Source organism: Gymnoscopelus microlampas (genome assembly GCF_963454915.1).
Source record: "Gymnoscopelus microlampas genome assembly, chromosome: 2".
Lineage (NCBI taxonomy): Eukaryota > Metazoa > Chordata > Actinopteri > Myctophiformes > Myctophidae > Gymnoscopelus > Gymnoscopelus microlampas.
In genome coordinates, this window is record NC_139939.1 from 25,562,917 (window position 1) to 25,581,614 (window position 18,698).

At 41.5% G+C, this 18,698-nt stretch overlaps 1 protein-coding gene across 2 annotated transcripts in view; it reads right to left on the reverse strand.

Moving 5' to 3' along the window:
* pds5a (PDS5 cohesin associated factor A) overlaps positions 1–17,591 on the reverse strand; it is a 32,844-nt gene extending 15,253 nt beyond the window's left edge. The window contains exons 1-11 of one of the 2 annotated variants that reach the window (XM_084082311.1): positions 17,452–17,591; positions 16,395–16,544; positions 5,131–5,334; positions 4,073–4,159; positions 3,713–3,810; positions 2,866–2,992; positions 2,672–2,752; positions 2,180–2,320; positions 814–929; positions 505–599; positions 247–392 (exon numbers count right to left, since the gene is read on the reverse strand). In XM_084082311.1, the coding sequence (XP_083938437.1) occupies positions 247–392; positions 505–599; positions 814–929; positions 2,180–2,320; positions 2,672–2,752; positions 2,866–2,992; positions 3,713–3,810; positions 4,073–4,159; positions 5,131–5,334; positions 16,395–16,505 (1,206 nt within the window). In that variant the 5' untranslated portion in view covers positions 16,506–16,544; positions 17,452–17,591. Of the gene's footprint in view, positions 1–246; positions 393–504; positions 600–813; positions 930–2,179; positions 2,321–2,671; positions 2,753–2,865; positions 2,993–3,712; positions 3,811–4,072; positions 4,160–5,130; positions 5,335–16,394; positions 16,545–17,413 lie in introns of both variants that reach the window. The other variant, XM_084082312.1, reaches the window with a different exon arrangement.
* Positions 17,592–18,698: the final 1,107 nt, after the last annotated feature.

Sequence of the window (18,698 nt, forward strand, 5' to 3'; positions counted from 1 at the left end):
GTGTAAAACAATATATATACTAAGTGTGAAACAATAAACAGGGGGAAAACACATAGAGGGCGCAACACAGACACATTGCCTGACACACAGGTTCGGGTTTTGCAGGGGTGGGTGGGTGAATAGAGTAGCCACCTGAAGACCATAAGCCTAATATCCTTACTATTTCACTTGTCTAAGTGGTAGATGTTTGTTTTCCCATGGCATGCAGGAGATCAGGGTTTAAATCCAGCCGATTACACATCTTACCCTTTTGTCCAAGGTCCTCTCCCGCACAAAGCCCAGCAGTTGGTCATTAACCAAGTTGAGGTCCTTCTTCCCAGCGTTGATGATGGTGACAATGACATCATGGCGGATAGCCTCTTCTGGGTCATGGGAACGCACCTTCAGGTATTCTGATAGATTGAAGCAGAGAGAGGGGTTGGGTTTTTGTAGTGACGTACATCATATGACAGGGATGTAGAACAGCTAAAAATGAGGCCAGGACACATGAACACACAATCACACCTGTGAGGTCTTTGGCCAGGTCTGGGTGGTTCATGAGGCAGTGGCTGGCAAACTTGACACACTCCAGCCTGACTGGGACATGGATGTCATTAAACCTGGTGTGGAAGGACAAACAAAATACAGTTCACAAACAATAAAGAGTTCACACAAGTGGACGACTGGGTAAGTAAAAACAGCTGTGGGTACTTGGTTGCACATCATGTCACGCACAGATAATAACCGATCTCAAAGAAAATTATGCTTGACACTGGCTCACAACTAGGCCTGTGTGTGTGTGTGTGTGTGTGTGTGTGTGTGTGTGTGTCTTACCGTCCTAGGAAGCACTGCCACAGAGGTCTGTTCTGTGTGGCCAGCTCAGAGTCTTTGGCCCCAAACAATTTAGCTAGTAACCGTACCACAGCTAGACGCTCCTCGCCATCATTACTCTGAAACATAATGGTATCATTATGATCCTTACTGCTGAGGAAAGCTAAATGCATGTGACTTATTTCAATATTATACTAGTGTCAGAAGGCTTGGGCGGTCCCCAAGGTATTACATGAATTTATTCATTTGCAAGTCTGTCTCCGCCACCCGCACATCATTTCCGTTCAGCCCACTGATGTATTGGTATGCTCCTCTGCAACAAGTGTCATTGGCTCTTCCAGCAAGGTATGCTGAATCTATGAAAGAAGGACGCTTATTTCCTATCTACTCATTAATCTATGGGCCATAGTATTTAAACCCACCAAGACTTGTCCAAGTAGGCTAATTGCATATTAGACACAGCCTTGTAGTCTAGATGTCACAGGGAAATTGGCATTCCAGGGAAATTGAAAGAGGAGCGCTCGCTTTTAGGCGCGGGGCTTCGGCGCGAGGCGGGGCTTTTCGAGACAGGGTTTTTTACGCGAGGCTCGCGAGGTGGAGGCGCGAGGCGGGGCTTTGATACGATCCGGCGCGAGGAGGAGGAGGCGCGAGGCGGGGCTTTGATGCGAGGGCGACCTGGATTTTGTTGTTCCCCCCCACATAGCAACCAGGAAGCTACGCTAGGGGAACGCTGAACACGTGTTCACACGCACACGTGAGAATAGTTATTGTCCATGACGGAGGCGCGCCGACTCAGCAGAGCTTGAGGCCGAGGAGGCGCGAGTGACCGCGCCGACCGGCCAAAGGTCTGCTAGTCGAATCAGCGCCGTCCGAGTTGTGAACCGATAGGGGGAGAATAGATATTTTCATGGGTTACAGCCTATGGTTACTATCCAGTGTCCACAACAACACACATGTGTGTGTGCGTGTGCATGTGTGCGCATGCGCACACATGCACACACGCATGTGCATGCGTGTGGATTCAGTGGGCATTAATTGCCCTCTAGTGTTGATTATACAGAATTGCCTGGGTGGGTGGTAAAAACAAGCGCTCCTTTTTCAATTTCCCTGGAATGCCAATTTCCCTGTAACATCGACAATGCCATACATGCTACAATGACTTCTATCACCAGCAGCACAGCTTTTAAGTGTTTTTGTTTTGTTTAAAACATTTTTTTTAAACAAATACATATACCATGTACCTGGTGAAATGTCAGGAAGGTATAATTGCCCAAGCCTAAGTGACAGCATGCTTAGCCTATTTGAAAATAAATTAATTCTTTACAAGGGATAAACGGTTTTAATAGGGGTAATAGTGTGTGTCTTCAACCTTGAGTTTGAACTCTAGCTGAGGCATGACAGAGGTGAGAAGGAGAGGGTCGATAGCAAACAGCTCCTGGATCAAGTCGAAGACGTGCTCAGAAAGGTCGCTGACTGATGACTTGCCCATCACCAGCACCTGGTTGAAGAACTGAGGCACAACAGAATGTTAGAGACAGGACAGTAGGGTAGCACAAATAATCATAAATCTATGCAATCTTATTTCTAAATGACAATGATTCCATTAACGTCACGTTGCATTCACGTTGTTTACTTATTTGCTTATGAAACTCATTTTAACAGGAATTGTGAAGCAGGAGAGTGAGTAAATTGTGAGGGAGGGACGAGAGATGGAAAGAAAAACAGACAACAGACAGGAAGGCTTGAAAAACTAATTTAGAGAACTATTGACAATGAATAAAACAAATGAGGGCACTAAGTGAGGGCACACCGAAGAGAGATAAAGAATGAAGGGAAGAGTAGAACAGGAGCTGGTACTCACATTGGCAATGCATGCCTCAATGGTCTGGACTGTCCTCTTCAGCAGAGTTTTGGCCAAGTCGTAGGCCTGTTTGTTCAGATTCTGTGTCACAGAAAATGTAGCAATTAGTATCACTGGCTGGCTGCATGTGTTTAGCTTAAATTAGGAATTTAACAATGATGTAAATATACAACTGTGTATGTATAATATACCACCTTGTGTGCAGGTATAAGGTTGATGAGGATGGTATCCAGGAGCTCCTGTGTGACTCCGTCTCCCTCCATAATGATGGAACTCATCAGGTCCATCATGTGCATCTGAACCTTCTGGTTGTGGCTATTACTGTAGACGGAAAAGGAAGAGTGAGAGAGAAGGATATCAGATTTACAGCACTCTGGTTTTTAATAGTTTATCAGTGCACCAGATGTGTGTCTATATTTTCAGCAAACAGATTGGGCAGTAGTAAACAGCCCAATGTAGGGTTGTCTTTGGCGAATTAATTCAGTTTTCTCACCACAGTCTCCACCATCATTTCAATCCTATCTTAACCATATTTTTTTTCCTAGCACACTCAAGGGGAACAAATCTTCTTCTGGTGCTTTGCATTTTCCCGACGAGTGGAGCAATGGTAAGACGTGCATCACGTACATTGCTGACACTGGTTAACAATTATGGTAATAACCAGCACCCTGGAAATCTGACAGGTACTTTGTGTGCGCAACGCCAGAACATCTCATAATAAATGTCAGCACATTCGGTTTGCATAAAATAAAAAAACTTGAAACTCACAGTCTTTTTAATGCCCTAAGAAATGGTTCAATTTATTAGAAATAGTGGTGGAATTTTAATAAGGAATTCATTAAAAGAAAAATACATTTTTTTTAATTAAAATTAAATCACATTAAGTTATTTTCTTTATATAAAAAGGTGTTCAGAAAGGGTAGGTAGGTAGTCATTAACATTTGGGCAAATATCGTAATCGCTACTGAATTTAAGCTCAAATGAAGGAATGTAGGAAAGGGTACATTCAAATCAGACAGTGGGAAGTGTTGAGGGTCTTGCCTTATGACAGAGAATAGAGTTTTGAAGAGCTGGATGAAGATCTCGTTGCAGTCCTCCAGCTCAAAGCAGATGTTGTAGGACTTCACCCATGCTAGGTTCTACAGCAACACACAAGAACAATTTATACTCGTCAGCTGTCACTCATCCTCCTATAACATCAAATAGAGGTGCTCTTCTCTATTCCTTTACAACCCTGAACCCACCTTCTTCTCCTTTTCCCCTCTTCATCTACCTCACATACCTCAAATGGAGAGAAGTGTCTCATCGACAGGAGTGCTCAGTATCATTAGCTAGTGACAATTCCTTATCTTACAATCACACCTCCTTCCCTGTAACTCTAGCCCCTACTCAGTTCCTCACCTCCAGCAGGTAGAAGTATCTGTTAAACTGCGGGCTCTTGGTGTCTTCCAGTCCCTTTAGCTGTCTGGTGATGAACAGAAAGATGTCCTGGAGGCAATTAACAAGGAAGAAAGGTGTGTAGTTAATAAACGATGGATGCGAATGAGAAGGAGAAAATAAACGTTCTACTGTGAAGTACTAATGATTAAAAAGAAGCTGCAGAGCGCAAACTTTTGATTTTCATTCTACCAAAGGAGAATCCTCACTATGGTGTGTGAGTGTTGGGATCCAGCAATTAATTACATGCCCCATTGACCCAGTTTGATGTTCCCCTACACTGCAGGGTGAACATATTCTCAAATCTCCAAAACGGCACCCTTAAATCTTAATGAACTGAACATATGTAGGGGGAAAATTATTTTAGCTCTTAGCACAGCTAGGAACTGCAACAGCAGAGATGGTGGTTTGGTAGTAAAGAGCGGGACAGAACATCTAAGTACAACGCCACAGGAAGTTATTTTGACCAGGGGGTGTGTGGTGCGGAGCACCTCCTCTGTGGCGGAGAAAATAAATAAATAAAATGGGCGTCCTTATGCACCATGGCCCACACGCTCACAAAACCTACACAATTCATGATTAAACCCTGTTGAATTACTTGCCTTTTATTCTAAGATAAGTAGATTTTGGCTTTTTAAAAATACAGGCAGCAACAACACATAATTCCTCTTCCCCCTTGCAGCCTTTGATTAACTGATTAATACACAAGCTGTGATATATTGTCACAAACATAACCATATTAGAAGCATGGTAGCCCATCAAAACATAATACATGTAGGCTATTAGTCACGGACAGTGCATTCGCGATAATAACAAAAAGGCTGTAGTTAAACGATATTTATTTCCAAAATAGGCCCATTTTCTTTTATTCTCTACCCCAGTCCCATTATTGTTCATATAAGGATAGGGGATATTGTGCTGGTGGTTATTTATGATGGAAATCGCTAGTTGAGCTGGTAAATTCCCCACTCGCCAGAGGGGTACAGAGGATTTCAATGTTTGTCACAACTGTACTTCCATACCTTGAGTTTGTCATGGGAAGTGTAGGGTGCCTCTGGGGCATAGATCCTGAAGATGTCTGCCAGGCAGCAGGCCACCAGTAAGCGCACATCCTTGTTAGGGTTCCTGAGGAAGAACTCTGAAGCCAAGTGCAGTGCCAGGCCTAGATACTGCTGCTTCTCCTCCTCAGAGTCCTGGTCCATGTCCATGTAGGTCTTCACCACCATCTGATGGAGATGAATGGAGAGAAAGAGAGGGGTGAGGGGGAGAATGTACGTATGTGCTTTAAGCCAAGTTTTCACTACAGTGCCAGAATTTTTCCAGCTAATAATTTGCATAACTTGCTGGAATGGCAATGGGAGAGTTTTCACATGCCCTCATTGGCAGCTATACTCACGCGAGAGTGACTGTAAGCATGCGAGATTGTAACTTTAATCAATTGAAAAAACAGGATAAGCAAGCCGTTTTCTCTTTTTTTCTCTCTCTCTCAATCATTCATTATCATAGGGACGCAGGGATTAACAGGTGGAGTGGAGTTGACAGATCTGTTTCTAGCATAAAGTGCGATATGTCAAAATATTATCGACAGCACAAAAAAATAATCACAGATTGCCAAAATATTCGAGCTAGAAAAGCAAAATAATGTGAGAACAGCTCCCTAGTCGTTAGCTCGAGTAGTACATCGCCATACAGCTGGTACGTGTTGTGAGTGAGCATGTAGATCTGCCATGTTCGGCGCACGACCCCGTTGTACGACGAAGTATACATTTGGCTGTAACACGTGCAGTGTCGGGGGGACCTGCCTTCCTGCATCATCAAGCTTGCAAATGCCCAGCGACTTCCAGTACTTTGATTTCTAGCGTTTTCAATACAGGGAAAATGTTATTCTCCCAGTACGTTTCGGAAAAATGACTAGGTAGCTTGCCGTAAAATTTCGACCGCCAAAACTTCCGCCACACATGAGACGAATCTCAAAATTTCCACTATACTTCCTGCACTTTCGCTCTGTGAAAACGGGGCTTTAGTTGATTGATGTTAGAATGCAGAACTAATGGCATTCACCTTATCGTTGGTGAACAGTGTGACAGCATCCTATTACTGCATGTTTCACACTGATTGATCATGGTAACACATTGCTTGACAAGGTAAAGATAGTTGTACATTTCTGACATGAAGAACAACAACAGTGAAAAAGCAACCATTAGACACACACCGTCAGGTTAAAAGGGGAGTTGGGTGTGGCAGAAAAACAAAACAGAATCCTATCAAAGTGTAGCTTGTGAAAGCTAAACTAAGAAAATCTAGCTAAACAATTTTTTTTTAAAAAGCTTTCATTAACTTGGCTGGCACTGACACATAGGCCTTCCTCAGGGTGCAATACAAGAAGTTATTCAAACTAATCGATATCATCGATTATAAAAGATACATGTTGCAGCACTGCACTGTGCACTCATAACCATTGACTGAGAACGGTCTCAATAAGGGTTAAATAAAACTAAACTCTTCCAACTCTCCCTTTAACAATTAATCTTTAACCTCTAAAACACTGAGCTGTGCAATGTTAAACAGGAAATCTGCACTCAAACAAGTTCACAGCCACACACAAATCTTATCACAGGCACTAGGACCCAACAATACAGCTCAGTCGTCTAGCTGTGTGTGTGTGTGTGTGTGTTGGGGGGGGGTGTGCTGCCAGGCTCAGTGGAGCTTCCTCAACAGTCATTCAGTGGAGTGGGGGATGGGCACACTGCTCCCGACAGGCAGTAGAGTGCTGTAACTCACTCCTCCACACACACAGGCTCAGTCACTCTCAACTGAAAACAGCCATACTCCAACCGATGAAGGCGACTTGCACAGAGACATGTCTGTGGGCCTTGTGGTTAACGGTGTGTGTGTGTCAGTGTGTGACTGTGTGTGTGTGTGTGTGTGTGTGTGTTCTCATTACAGCGCTTCTGTACAAACTTTTGAGTTCTGTGGGATTTAATTTTTCTGCAAATGCGAACTGACCCTATTGTTTCAATCACATCTGCAAACCAAGATCACATTATTCAAGGCCGTTTTACAAAATGAATAAATAAGGGCATACATAAATAAGCAATGACAGTTCATGCAACCAGAACTCAAGACTAGCTGATGAACTTTACGTGTACGACTGGCCATTTCCTTTCCACAGTGTGCCTGTGGAAAGGAATGCACACAATTCACATTGCTTCTCTCTGACATTTTTAATACAGTAGCACTAGCTAAAATAGCTTTTAGATCAGAGATTTGCTATTTTTGTCACACCATTGTACAACGAAGTATAAAATAGAAATTCAGTTGTTAATCATATGAATCAATTTATTCGATTATAAAAAGGTCTATTCAAATCTATTCAATCTATTTGTTCATATAAAACATTAACAACATGCATCTTGATTATATTCAATTAATCAAAGAAGAAATCAATAGAATAATCGCTGAAAAAAATGTTAATAGTTGTAGCACTATTTCTGAGTGCTAACATTCCTGCAACAATATGCATGTTTATGAATAGTTTTGACGGCAGCATCTTCTCCCTGACTAGCTTTGGTAGTGCAGAATAATTAACAGTCAGTGAAGGAACTGTTCAACCCGCTCTGAGTAAATCTGGTTTGAAGCACAAATTTCTACTTTATAATACATGACGCGTGATCAAACAGTGCCGCTGCCCCTTGTGCCTGTGTACTGTTGCCATCTTTTGATAGGTCAATATCCATTACCATAATGATGAAAACGGTAGGGCAATTTTCATTGGGGTTAGGTGGAAGAAATAGTCTACCCTTTAAAAATAGTCAACACACTTATTCTTTGACTCTTTAAGCTGCAACTGGAGCTTCGATCAACTGACAAATAGTTGAATTGTGTACAAAAACTAAATTATACTGATACTGTATAACACCAAGTCAGATAACATTTTAAGGATATCATTGTCTAAAGTAGGAAGCACAAGTAATTGTCAATCCATTTCACCTTCTTTGGTGCAAATGAAAGTGACAGGTCCAATGAAGAGGCAAGAGCAAAACAACCCCCAAAAAGAGAATGGGTTAAATGTATCACAAAATAATGAAAATTAATCAAATTAATCAAATGTGCCAAATCAACAGGGCCTTAGTGTTTGTGCACATTCAATTCAGTCTGAGCTAGGGGTGGGTTCAATCAATCGATACTGTATTAGTATACTGTACTAACAATAATCGTATTGTATTCCTTGTCAATAATATCAATACAGAGGCTACCATATCGATATGGCAGGAAATGCTGTGTGTGACGCGCATTTATCCATCAAAACTAAACTATTATTTATTTGTATTTATTTCCTCATTTCCCATTTTCTGACACTATATTGGTCAAAACATCAGCAATCGGTGGTCTAGGACTCTGCAAAAGTAACTTTAGTAGGACACACAGTCATTATTCAAAATCAACGCGTTTCACGATATATATCGATATCGTGCCTCTGTATCGTGATACGTATCGATCGTGAGGTTGTAGGCAATACCCAGCCCTAGTCTGAGCCGTTTTAAGTCGGTCTTAGCTAGCCTGGAATCCAGACTGATTCGCTAGGTTTGTCTTTTTCTCACTTCGCTACTCAGTCTGGCCAGGGTCCTATTTGACATGTAGTCTTGTATTACAATTACGTAGAAGTCAGGAAGTGACTCGAGTTTTACATTGGACAACACAGGTTGCCCCCCTCCCCCAGACCAATCAGAGGGTGTGGGTCGTTTTCTCCCGTTTGTGCACAGAGATAGGAGGCTTTCCAGACTGTGAAGCCGAAGTGAGAAAAAAAAAACGTTGCAATCAGTCTGGATCCCAGGCTAGGTCTTAGCCCCTTTGACAGGGGGTTGAGTGCCAACATTTGCCAATGAATAAACCAAAACTAATATAGTCTACCACCTTAACATCACATACATGTACAGATGCAGAATAAGCATGCTGGATTTGATTTTTTTTGTTGTTCAGTTAATCAGGAAATTCTACTGAATTTAACATCAAATCATTTATATAGTGTTGTATGGGTTGATCTTTTTTCTCTCCCTTCCCCGCTCATGCAGTGTCACACGCATGTGGTGGTGGCCACAGACAATTGTTCTCTCTTGATACTTCCTGACTGATTCTTATCAAGTTGTGTTCTGCTAGTGTCCTTGTCACTACTGGTAGCATGAGGCGGTACCTGTGGGTAGCTCAATCCAGGATGGCACATCCATGATACGGTTAGAAGTAATGCAAGATGGTTTGCCGTTTCTCCTAGCACAGTCTCAAGAGCATGGGTGGATACCAGACGACCAGCCGTTACACAAGGAGAGCTGGACAGGGCAGTGGTGAACATTATGCTGCCTGTACCATCATCCAGTATGACCACATGAAGGCATAGGCTATCCTTGGTGGGTTTCACAGACCTCCTTGACACAGCCAATGGTACTCTGACTGCTGTTAGGTACTGGGAAGACATGCTCAGAGCAACTGTCAGACCTTACACTAGTGCAGTGGGCCCTGGGTTCCTCCTGATGCAGGAAAAGGCTTGGCCTCTTGTGGCCAAAGTGTGTATGTAGACAGTTCCTGGATGACAGAGACATTGATGCCATTGACTGACCTCTCTTTCCCCTGGCCTAAATCCAAGAGCAAATAGGACGATATGTATCGGCACATCTGATGACGCCAAGTACCACCACAGATTGTCCAGGAACTCACTGATGCCCTGATCCAGGTCTGGGAGGAGTCTAGGAGATCCTTCAGGACACCCTCAGCATACCCAGATGTTGTTGGGAGTGCAGACAGACATGCAGGGGCCATATACAGTACACAGAGTCACATTTTGAGTTGCCGTGATCAAATTCACGCAAGTTGGATCGACTAATTTAAAGTTTTCACTTCCAGCCCAATGGCTTGCTGATACTGTATGCAGATGATTCAGCATTACTTGTATCAGGTGAAAATGTGTCAAAGATTGAGGAGACATTTAGTATGTCAGTGAATGGATGACAGAGACCAAATTTCAACTTGGCAAAACAGGGAGACGCCTTCAGAAGGCAAACAGGATTAATGCTGTCTGTAATGGGGATGACATTGGATCAAAGTCAACTGTAACATACCTAGTTATAATATTAGATCACTCTTTCTGGGGAAGCCATTGCAACCAAAGGAATCTCTAACAGCGCTAATAAACTTAGAATCTGTGCCTGTGCTGGACAGGTGCCTTTTTGTCCAGCTTTGGGTTTATATTACTAAGCAATTAATCACAACACTCTGGTTTCTCCAGCTTATGGGATGTACCGTACTATCCAATTGCAAATAGGCCTGCATCACAATAGCATTAATGTTTGTGCACATTCATATCAGTCTGAGCTGTCTTAAGTCGGTCTTAACCCCTTTGACAAGGGTTAGAGTGCCACAATTCGCCAATGAATGCACAAAAACTATTATACTGACATCACAGACATGTCATGTACAGATACAGGTTAAGCATGCTGGATTTGAAAATTAAACAAAATCGGTGAGTTAATCAGGAAATTCTACTGAATTTAATCAACTAGACGTTCGGGCCGCATCACACCTACGTCTGACCGATCCCTGATGTCATCATCAGTATATGCCCATATATATGGAGATCTCTGTATCTGTCAGGCTGTGTCTTTTTATGCCCATATATGGAGATCCCTGATTGTTTGGACCCGATGCCATGACGACACATTGAGGTTAGACAACACACTCCATATTTGGTCATAGCTGCTTTGGGAATTCCTTATGGCCGAGTCATAGTGACATCCGCGTGATGACGTGGTCCGCCCACTCGCCCTCCTATGAGCCAATTTTAATATAGCATAAGTTATATCATGTTTGTATGGGTTTCTCTTTTTTCTCCCTCTTTCCATCTCATACAGACTGTCACACGCACATACAGGTATTAAGTTATGGTCTGCCACCTTTCAGATATACGTACAGTAGGCTATGCTGCACATCTCATCCTACATGAATTTACGTTTCAGTGTACAACTAACTGTCAACTGTGTAGCCATAATGTAAATTACATTACACAGCATACTACCTCTCAAGAACCTAACCTCTAAACTTTGATTTACTGGAGATAAACATAACTGACACATTCAACAACAACCAAAGAAATCACACTTCATAGAATACACGGAAAATGTAAATGTCAAAAAGTTCAGAATTATGTGCAGAATCGTACTAACATTGGAGCTGGGAGAACGCACACACATATTGCAATGTATGAGGCTATTATAACACAATGAGGACATGTTTGTCCTAATGTTGACAACATGCCACAGTAGTTTTCGAAGTCTACACTGTCCAAGGATTTGTCTTCATATAGCTTTCTGGTCTACTTTGGTTTCACTAGAATGATGATGCAATTACAGTCCTTTATATCCCTCCCTCCATTGTCCCGTGTCTTTTCATACTAGGGTGCAAAATCCCATGTTTGAGACAAACTGGCACACATTTTCAAGTTACAAGGACGTGGGATTCAACTAGAGCTGGGTGATATGACTTCAAATCAATATCACGATCATTCAATGATTCAAACTTTGTCTTGGTGGAGCGGTAGATGGGCGGAGCTTAGCAAAAGATCTATTGTACACAACCTCCAAGACTGATTTTTTTGAATGTTCAATTATTGTGATAATTAATGCAAAGTGTTTAAAAGAAGACTCTAAAACAAACTCAAAATAAATAACTGTTCCATAGAGATATTAGGCAAGGCCTTGACTTCAATACAGAACAATAATGAGAATTTGTCCTCACTCTGTGGTTATATCAAGAGTCTTCAAATCTATGCTTCACTACCTAAGTCATCATCATCATTTTACAGCAGACATAATAAATCAAATTCTTTAATAACTTAAAATGTCTCCTTAGGTGATTGACCAGAGGCGTGTAGGGAAATCTTTTTGTAAACATGTACACTAACTTGGAGAGTTAACAGTTAACCCTATTTAACAGTAACGTAAGTAATATATATTTTACAGTACATATATATGACAGAGGCAGCCTCTGTGTTAAACACTACCACGGACACACTGACCCATGTCACTTTACAGCTTTTATATGCACACAGATTATAATTGATGTTTATAACCCAGGAGTAATAACCTTGCACACAGTGCCTTCAATCTCCTTAACCACAAGGACAACGGTCAAACTGTTCTTTCTTCATTGTTTCCTTTTTTCCCATTGATGTTGTACAGTATGTTTACAATCATACCTTTTGTTACAATGTATGAGGAACATTGTGTTACTATGTATGTATGAGGAACCAGAACAAAATGTATTCAGTACTACGTAACAATAAGGAAACCTTGAAACAAATGAATAAATCTCTAGCCTTGGACACAGCAAATATATCTATACTGGTGCACCTACGTCGCACCGCCGACCAATATCTGAGTCATAGTGTCGGGGCTTTGTCAGAGTGCCCGTTGTCTGTCTGTGTCTCTTTTGTGCCGATATACGTAGATCTCTATATGTCAATCCTTGTCCATTTTATGCCCATATATGGAGATTCCTGATGTCATCACTACATGCCCATATATTGGAATGCCCATATATGGGCATATTGGTTGGATCGGCGGTTCTGGACAACTTCATATCCGAATTACTTGACAGCGTGCACTGCACTCCCTCGAGTCCTTGCCGATGCGCGCACCGAGTTTGAAGTCGGTTGGTCCCATATATGCACATGACCATAAATGGGCATGGGAGTCGGATCTGTGGCTCTGGACAACCCGGATCTCTGTATCTGTCAGTTCCTTTTATGCACATATATGGAGATCACTGATATCAGTATATGCCCATATATGGGAATGCCACCTTTTATGCCCACATATGAAGCCGACTGATTTGTTTGCGCCTGATGCCATGACGGCACATTGAGGTTAGACAACACACTCTATATTTGGGTGTAGCTGCATTGGGAACTCATTATATGGTTATGGCTGAGTCATAGTGACATGAGCGCGACGACGTAGTGACATGAGCGTGACAACGTGGTCCGCCAAACCCGGGCATGTTAGCAAATGTGGTGCTATTTGTGCTAATAGCTACCCACTAGCCAATTTTAATATAGGATAGATGAATCTAAAAAAAAGTTCGGAAACGTACCTTCAGTCCATTATTTCTCCCCTTCAATAATACCAATCGGTATTGTATTTTACATCGCTGATTAGTCACCTTCACAACGAGGTTTAAATTGTAAGGACAAAGGATCGTGCAATTGTGGAATGAGCAACACAGCTAAACGTATGGGTAGCACCCCCCCCCAAATATTTGCCCCAATCCCATATGCTTCTGCAACCTGACAGTCACAGGTGTGTGGTGGCACCTGAGCATGGCAGAGATCTGCCAGTGGTACCGTTGTGCAAATCTTGCCTGCAAATATCTGGAAGAAAGCCTATGGTTCCTCAGTGAAGCAAGGGTGAGGACCCGGTCTTCTTGGGGTATTGTCTTCCTGGGACGGCCACTTCACGGTCATTCTTTGACTTCACCATACACGGAACTTGGTCCCAAGTTTGGAAATGGTAACAGGGCTGACAGAAATGCTACCACTCTGGGTTACGGAACATCAGCTTCCACTTGCCCTATTGCACAGGCCTTATCCTGAAGGGACAAATGTGGGTGCAGTGTTGCTGCTTGGAGCATACACAAAGTAAACTCAACAAAGTTGCAGGACCCATGCTCATGTGCCAGTTACACACATTTGACTGGCACACACCTGCCAGCAGATTAGTGCTACCCACACATTTAGCTGTGTTGCTTATGCCACGATTGCCCGATCCTTACAAGTTATACCTCGTTGTTAAGTGACTAATCAACGATAACTACCGGTACATAAAATACAATAATCTAAAAGATAATCGAAGCTTAATTTCCAAACTTTTTTCTCGAATCTGACATATATGTCTGGATAGGCCCGAGTTAAATTTGTATCTCCTGCTGAAAAATGCAGGGGGGGGGGGACGGGACGGACGGACACCTCAATAACCATAAAAGAGCAAGACTTATAAGATCTAAACATAAAATAAATTATATTTGCATTTCTATTTACACATTTTATACATATGTACACATTTAGACTAACCAGAATCAGCATTCAGCACCTTTGTTGTACAATGGTGGCATGCAAAAATAGCGAGTACAGATCTTGTCAGAGAACTATGAGGGCAGTGTAAAATAAAATGTATAAAATAATCGTTCATTCATCGTAATCGACGCAAAAGTTTGAAATAATTGTGATATTGATTTGAAGACATAATTGCCAAGCCCTAATATGAAAGACACACTTGAATATTTTTTACAAAATGTAATAAAGGTTTTATGGTATGTTTAAGGAGTAGGATTACTCCTTAGCTCAGTGGCCTTGTTGTTAAGAGTGTCTGCTCTAGACTGGGAGGTCAGGGTTCAATCCCTAACCAAGTCACACCATAGATACGTACCCAATGCCTCCATGAATCAAGGGTTGGATAGGGGTAAGTCCCTGCGACATACTACCGTCATGTCCAGAGTAGAGGGTGCACTTGTATATCAAGCTACCTCACGGCACGCTAAGGAAACAGGAGATAGCTCACAACCTGGGACATACCCAGGATTTTCTCAGAATAGCTTCAGTATGAAAGGGAGATTTGGCTTGAGCCTCGATCAAATAACCTACTTTGTTATGATCAGAGGCACACTGACTAGTATACGGTAATAGTTAGCTATTGGTGGTAATAATACATTACATACTAAACCACAAAGTCATAAATGCAACTCTTCTTGATCACAAAAAATGCTTGAATATGTTATAAGTAGGTGTATGAAGCTGTCATAAGTAGAATAAAAATAAATCCTATCAAGTTTACCTGACTAAGCACATCCACACCACCCACCCTGTGTAATCGCTAGCGTACAACAACAATTGTTGCCACAATGTCACCACAGACCACAATGCAAAATGGCTGATAAAAACATTGTTGCATCCAAAAGTATCACCTTTGAATGATGTTAATTATTCAGTTATTAACAGTATTCGCCATTCACAGTTATAACATTTGGTTGGTGTTGCTTACAGTTGTATTTATAATCAGGCCACATATCACTATATTTTGTTACTGGCTGGGTCAATCAATGTGCGACCGCAAAGCCACAGAACTGAGTAGTTCCCCTTCTGTGAGGACACAAGGCTATATTTAAGCCAAGTATACTAATGATTGTTATAATGTGGGCTGTTTTGGCAAGACAAAAATAATTTTGCACAATTCATCAAACTGTAGCTCAATAAAAAGCAGTCATTTCCACTGGGAGTCATAGGCAAGAGTTTCAGTCTTAACCCAAAGGAGTATGTACCCACCCATTTAGCAGGTCTGTCTATGTGTGTGTATGTGTTGGTACACAAATTATATTCTGGTGCACCTCAGTGAAAAGGTTAGGCACACCAGTGCAACCAACTAAAAACAGTCTGGAGCCCTGCCCTCTTGTGTTGCTGCCACCACAGACCAACATCTACACATTTTATTGCACCCCAATATAGTGCAAGCTGTAGTTGTCCCAAAATAATCGTTTTAGGTCATTGGTTATTTTGGTGCAAAAGCCCCATTTCCATTTTGCTTATGCAGACCATGGCTCAAAAAAGGAAAAGAACAAGAAAATAAGTGCTAAAATACTAATACCTATTCTATAATGGGGACCACGGAACCACTACTCAGTTTTTGTCTAAGTGTGATGACATTATGCTAAACTTAAACTGACATAGATTTTGGCAAGCACATTCACAGCACAGATAGGCTAATCAATCAATGCTGGATTGAATATGTTGAACAAGCCAGTCGATACCTGGAAAGCTCTAGAGAGCATCTTGATTTGTTATGTTTCTGATTTTGATGAAAACAAAATGTTTCCACTAATGTATAGGGTTCACATTAAGGGTTTGGGCTCCTTTATATCACCATATATGTCTCAGTGTTGCTGTACTTAAATTAGAGACAATTAGATTAAATTAATGAGCAATACACTGTGGAAAATCTGGAAATCATATTTACAGAGGGACACAGGTATACAATACTGGAATAAAAAAAAAACAAATAATGGTGATAAGTAAAAAATAAAAAAGTCCCATTTAAAAATATAAATACAACTATTTCACCCCCTAATGAAGGTTTCTGGCTCCATGTCAGGTGGTAGGCATTGATCCGAATAGGTTCAATGGGTAGTGTTATGCATAGATGCTGAGGTTGTGCCATACATTCAATAGACGGCAAGAGATGAATGACATTACCTTCAACCGTTTGACCACCTCATCGTTAGTGATCTTGTCCGTAATCTCCTTCACCCCTGGCGGATAGGTGATGATCCCCGGCGCCGGTTTCTGCTGTTGCGGGAACTCCATGCTTGTTGAAGTATAATCCACACGGTCTTCTACTGGCCTCTATAGGTCACAAAACAAAAGTTCAACACAACCATTCTACCCGTACTTATCAAAAAAACATATTTAAGACACAATTCCCAGCCTCCGGCGATCATTTCTGGACCAGAAAATGGCACAGCGAGCACTTTCAAACTGTGATGTCCTGAGCGACCAAATGTTTTTGCAAGACAAAAACACAATAACACCACCTACACATGAATGTTAGCTCGGATGCTAACACACACAGCCAGCTAAAATATCAAGCTCCATATTCACAAGAGTCGCTAGACGCCGTTTGTGTGGGAACAAGAACGACTAGTCTCTAGTCAAACCACTTGAATAAAACAAAGAGTCAAGAGATGCTTTACAGATAATACAGTGACCACATGCCCACCACAACACATCTGAGTCCATTAGCCAACTAGCTGCACTGCAGGCATCATTCACAGGCAATTTTGCGGGAGGGAGTAGCTGGGGATGCTAGCTAAGGCTAACGGCTAATCATGTTGTCCATCCATGTTAGCCAACTGGTTAGCACGGACTGCTAACACAGGCCGCCAACTATTCAAACATACCCTCATATCAAGCACTAAAACAACGAGAGAAAAGTGTCCAAACCCTTTGCTTCGAGTAGTTATACTCGTGGCTAATTTCTGCAATTTCTCATAATCATTACAACTTTATTAATGTAAGAAATGCAATTAAATGTACTTGTTTCTATCTTTTTTTTTTTTTTACCCCAACACAACTTCATCAACATTAGGTTCTTCCTGTCGCTAGTTTAGCTGCTCTCCTCTCTACCAACTTGTCCCCCACGAATGCTTTTTATTTTTAACATCCTAATGAATTCTATCTATTTCCAACACACATACGGTTTAAACAGAACATACCCGCAGGCGTTTGCTGCGGATTCCTCTTTAGTATTTACCTCTGAAGTAGGCCGTTTTAATTCATTGGTCTGACACAGGTTGGGTTTCTAGTTTCGGCACAAAGCTTTCTCCTCACAGTCAGTCAGTGCCGTTCCAGTGCTGTGTGTGTGTGCGTGCTTGTGTGTTTGTGTACGTGTGTGTGCGTGTGTGTGTGTGTATACTGGGTATATAGCACCCCCTTCGGTCAGCCGATGGCACTGCATACCAATATAGATGTGGCGGGATTCAGAGAGAACAAACAAGCCAACTTCAAGCAGTGGTGGAAAAAGTACTCAAACGTTTTACTTAAGTAAAAGTATCAATACTGCAATGTGGTGCAAGTGTCCCATTTCACAAGTTTGCATATGTATAAAAATATTGAAAATGAAAATAGCAGATCTACAACCTCACAATGCCTCACACTAGAATAGTTAGGCTACTCTTACATTTTGTTATGTAATAATTACAATTGAATTGAATTTAAAGTGGCCATAAAGTGAATTCAGTTATTTGCTTATAGACATATTATACATGTAAAATAGTCATGGCTGAAACCCTGTACACAGTTTGGGAACAATGTTTTGTTACTCTGTGTGGTGTGACAAACTGGGAATAAATATTGTACCATATTTTAATCATTTGTCTGGGGACCCTGCTGGGACCCTCTCAAGGACCCCTGGGGGTCTCAAACTTCTAATCTAGTGTGATTAAGTAAAGATGCACTACAATCTGAAATTGAATGTGAGTACAATTCCTTATTTGGTCAAGGAGGAAATTATACAGCGGTCATATTCAATTGAACATCAGATTAATAATAATAATAGAACAAAATTGCATGGAATATATAGCTAGTTATTGAGGAAAGTACATTTATGTTTCCCCTAATTCAGATCACAAGTGAGTTGGTAAATAAGTAAATACATAAATACAAACTTTTCATTCACTGTTCTCTTAAATGTAAATAATTCAGACAGTTCTACGTTTCAACGCTTGGCGTGCTGTCAGCTAATGTCACCCCGAGTTGTTTTGCTTTTCTGCCATAGCAGGAGTGTTGCCATGTCCGCTTATTATAAGCGACGTTGGGCTTGTTTTTCTGTAAAGTTGCTTTATTATTGATTAGTTGCGGGTAGCATTTTTTTGGTCTGGTTTCTAAAGTGTAGTTGCTTATTTGGGCTTGTTTCCAAATGTCGTTTGAACCAGTGGTTCTCAAACATTTTCATGTCAAGGAAAAGACCCCCAAATGAATATGTATTTATCCACTGACACG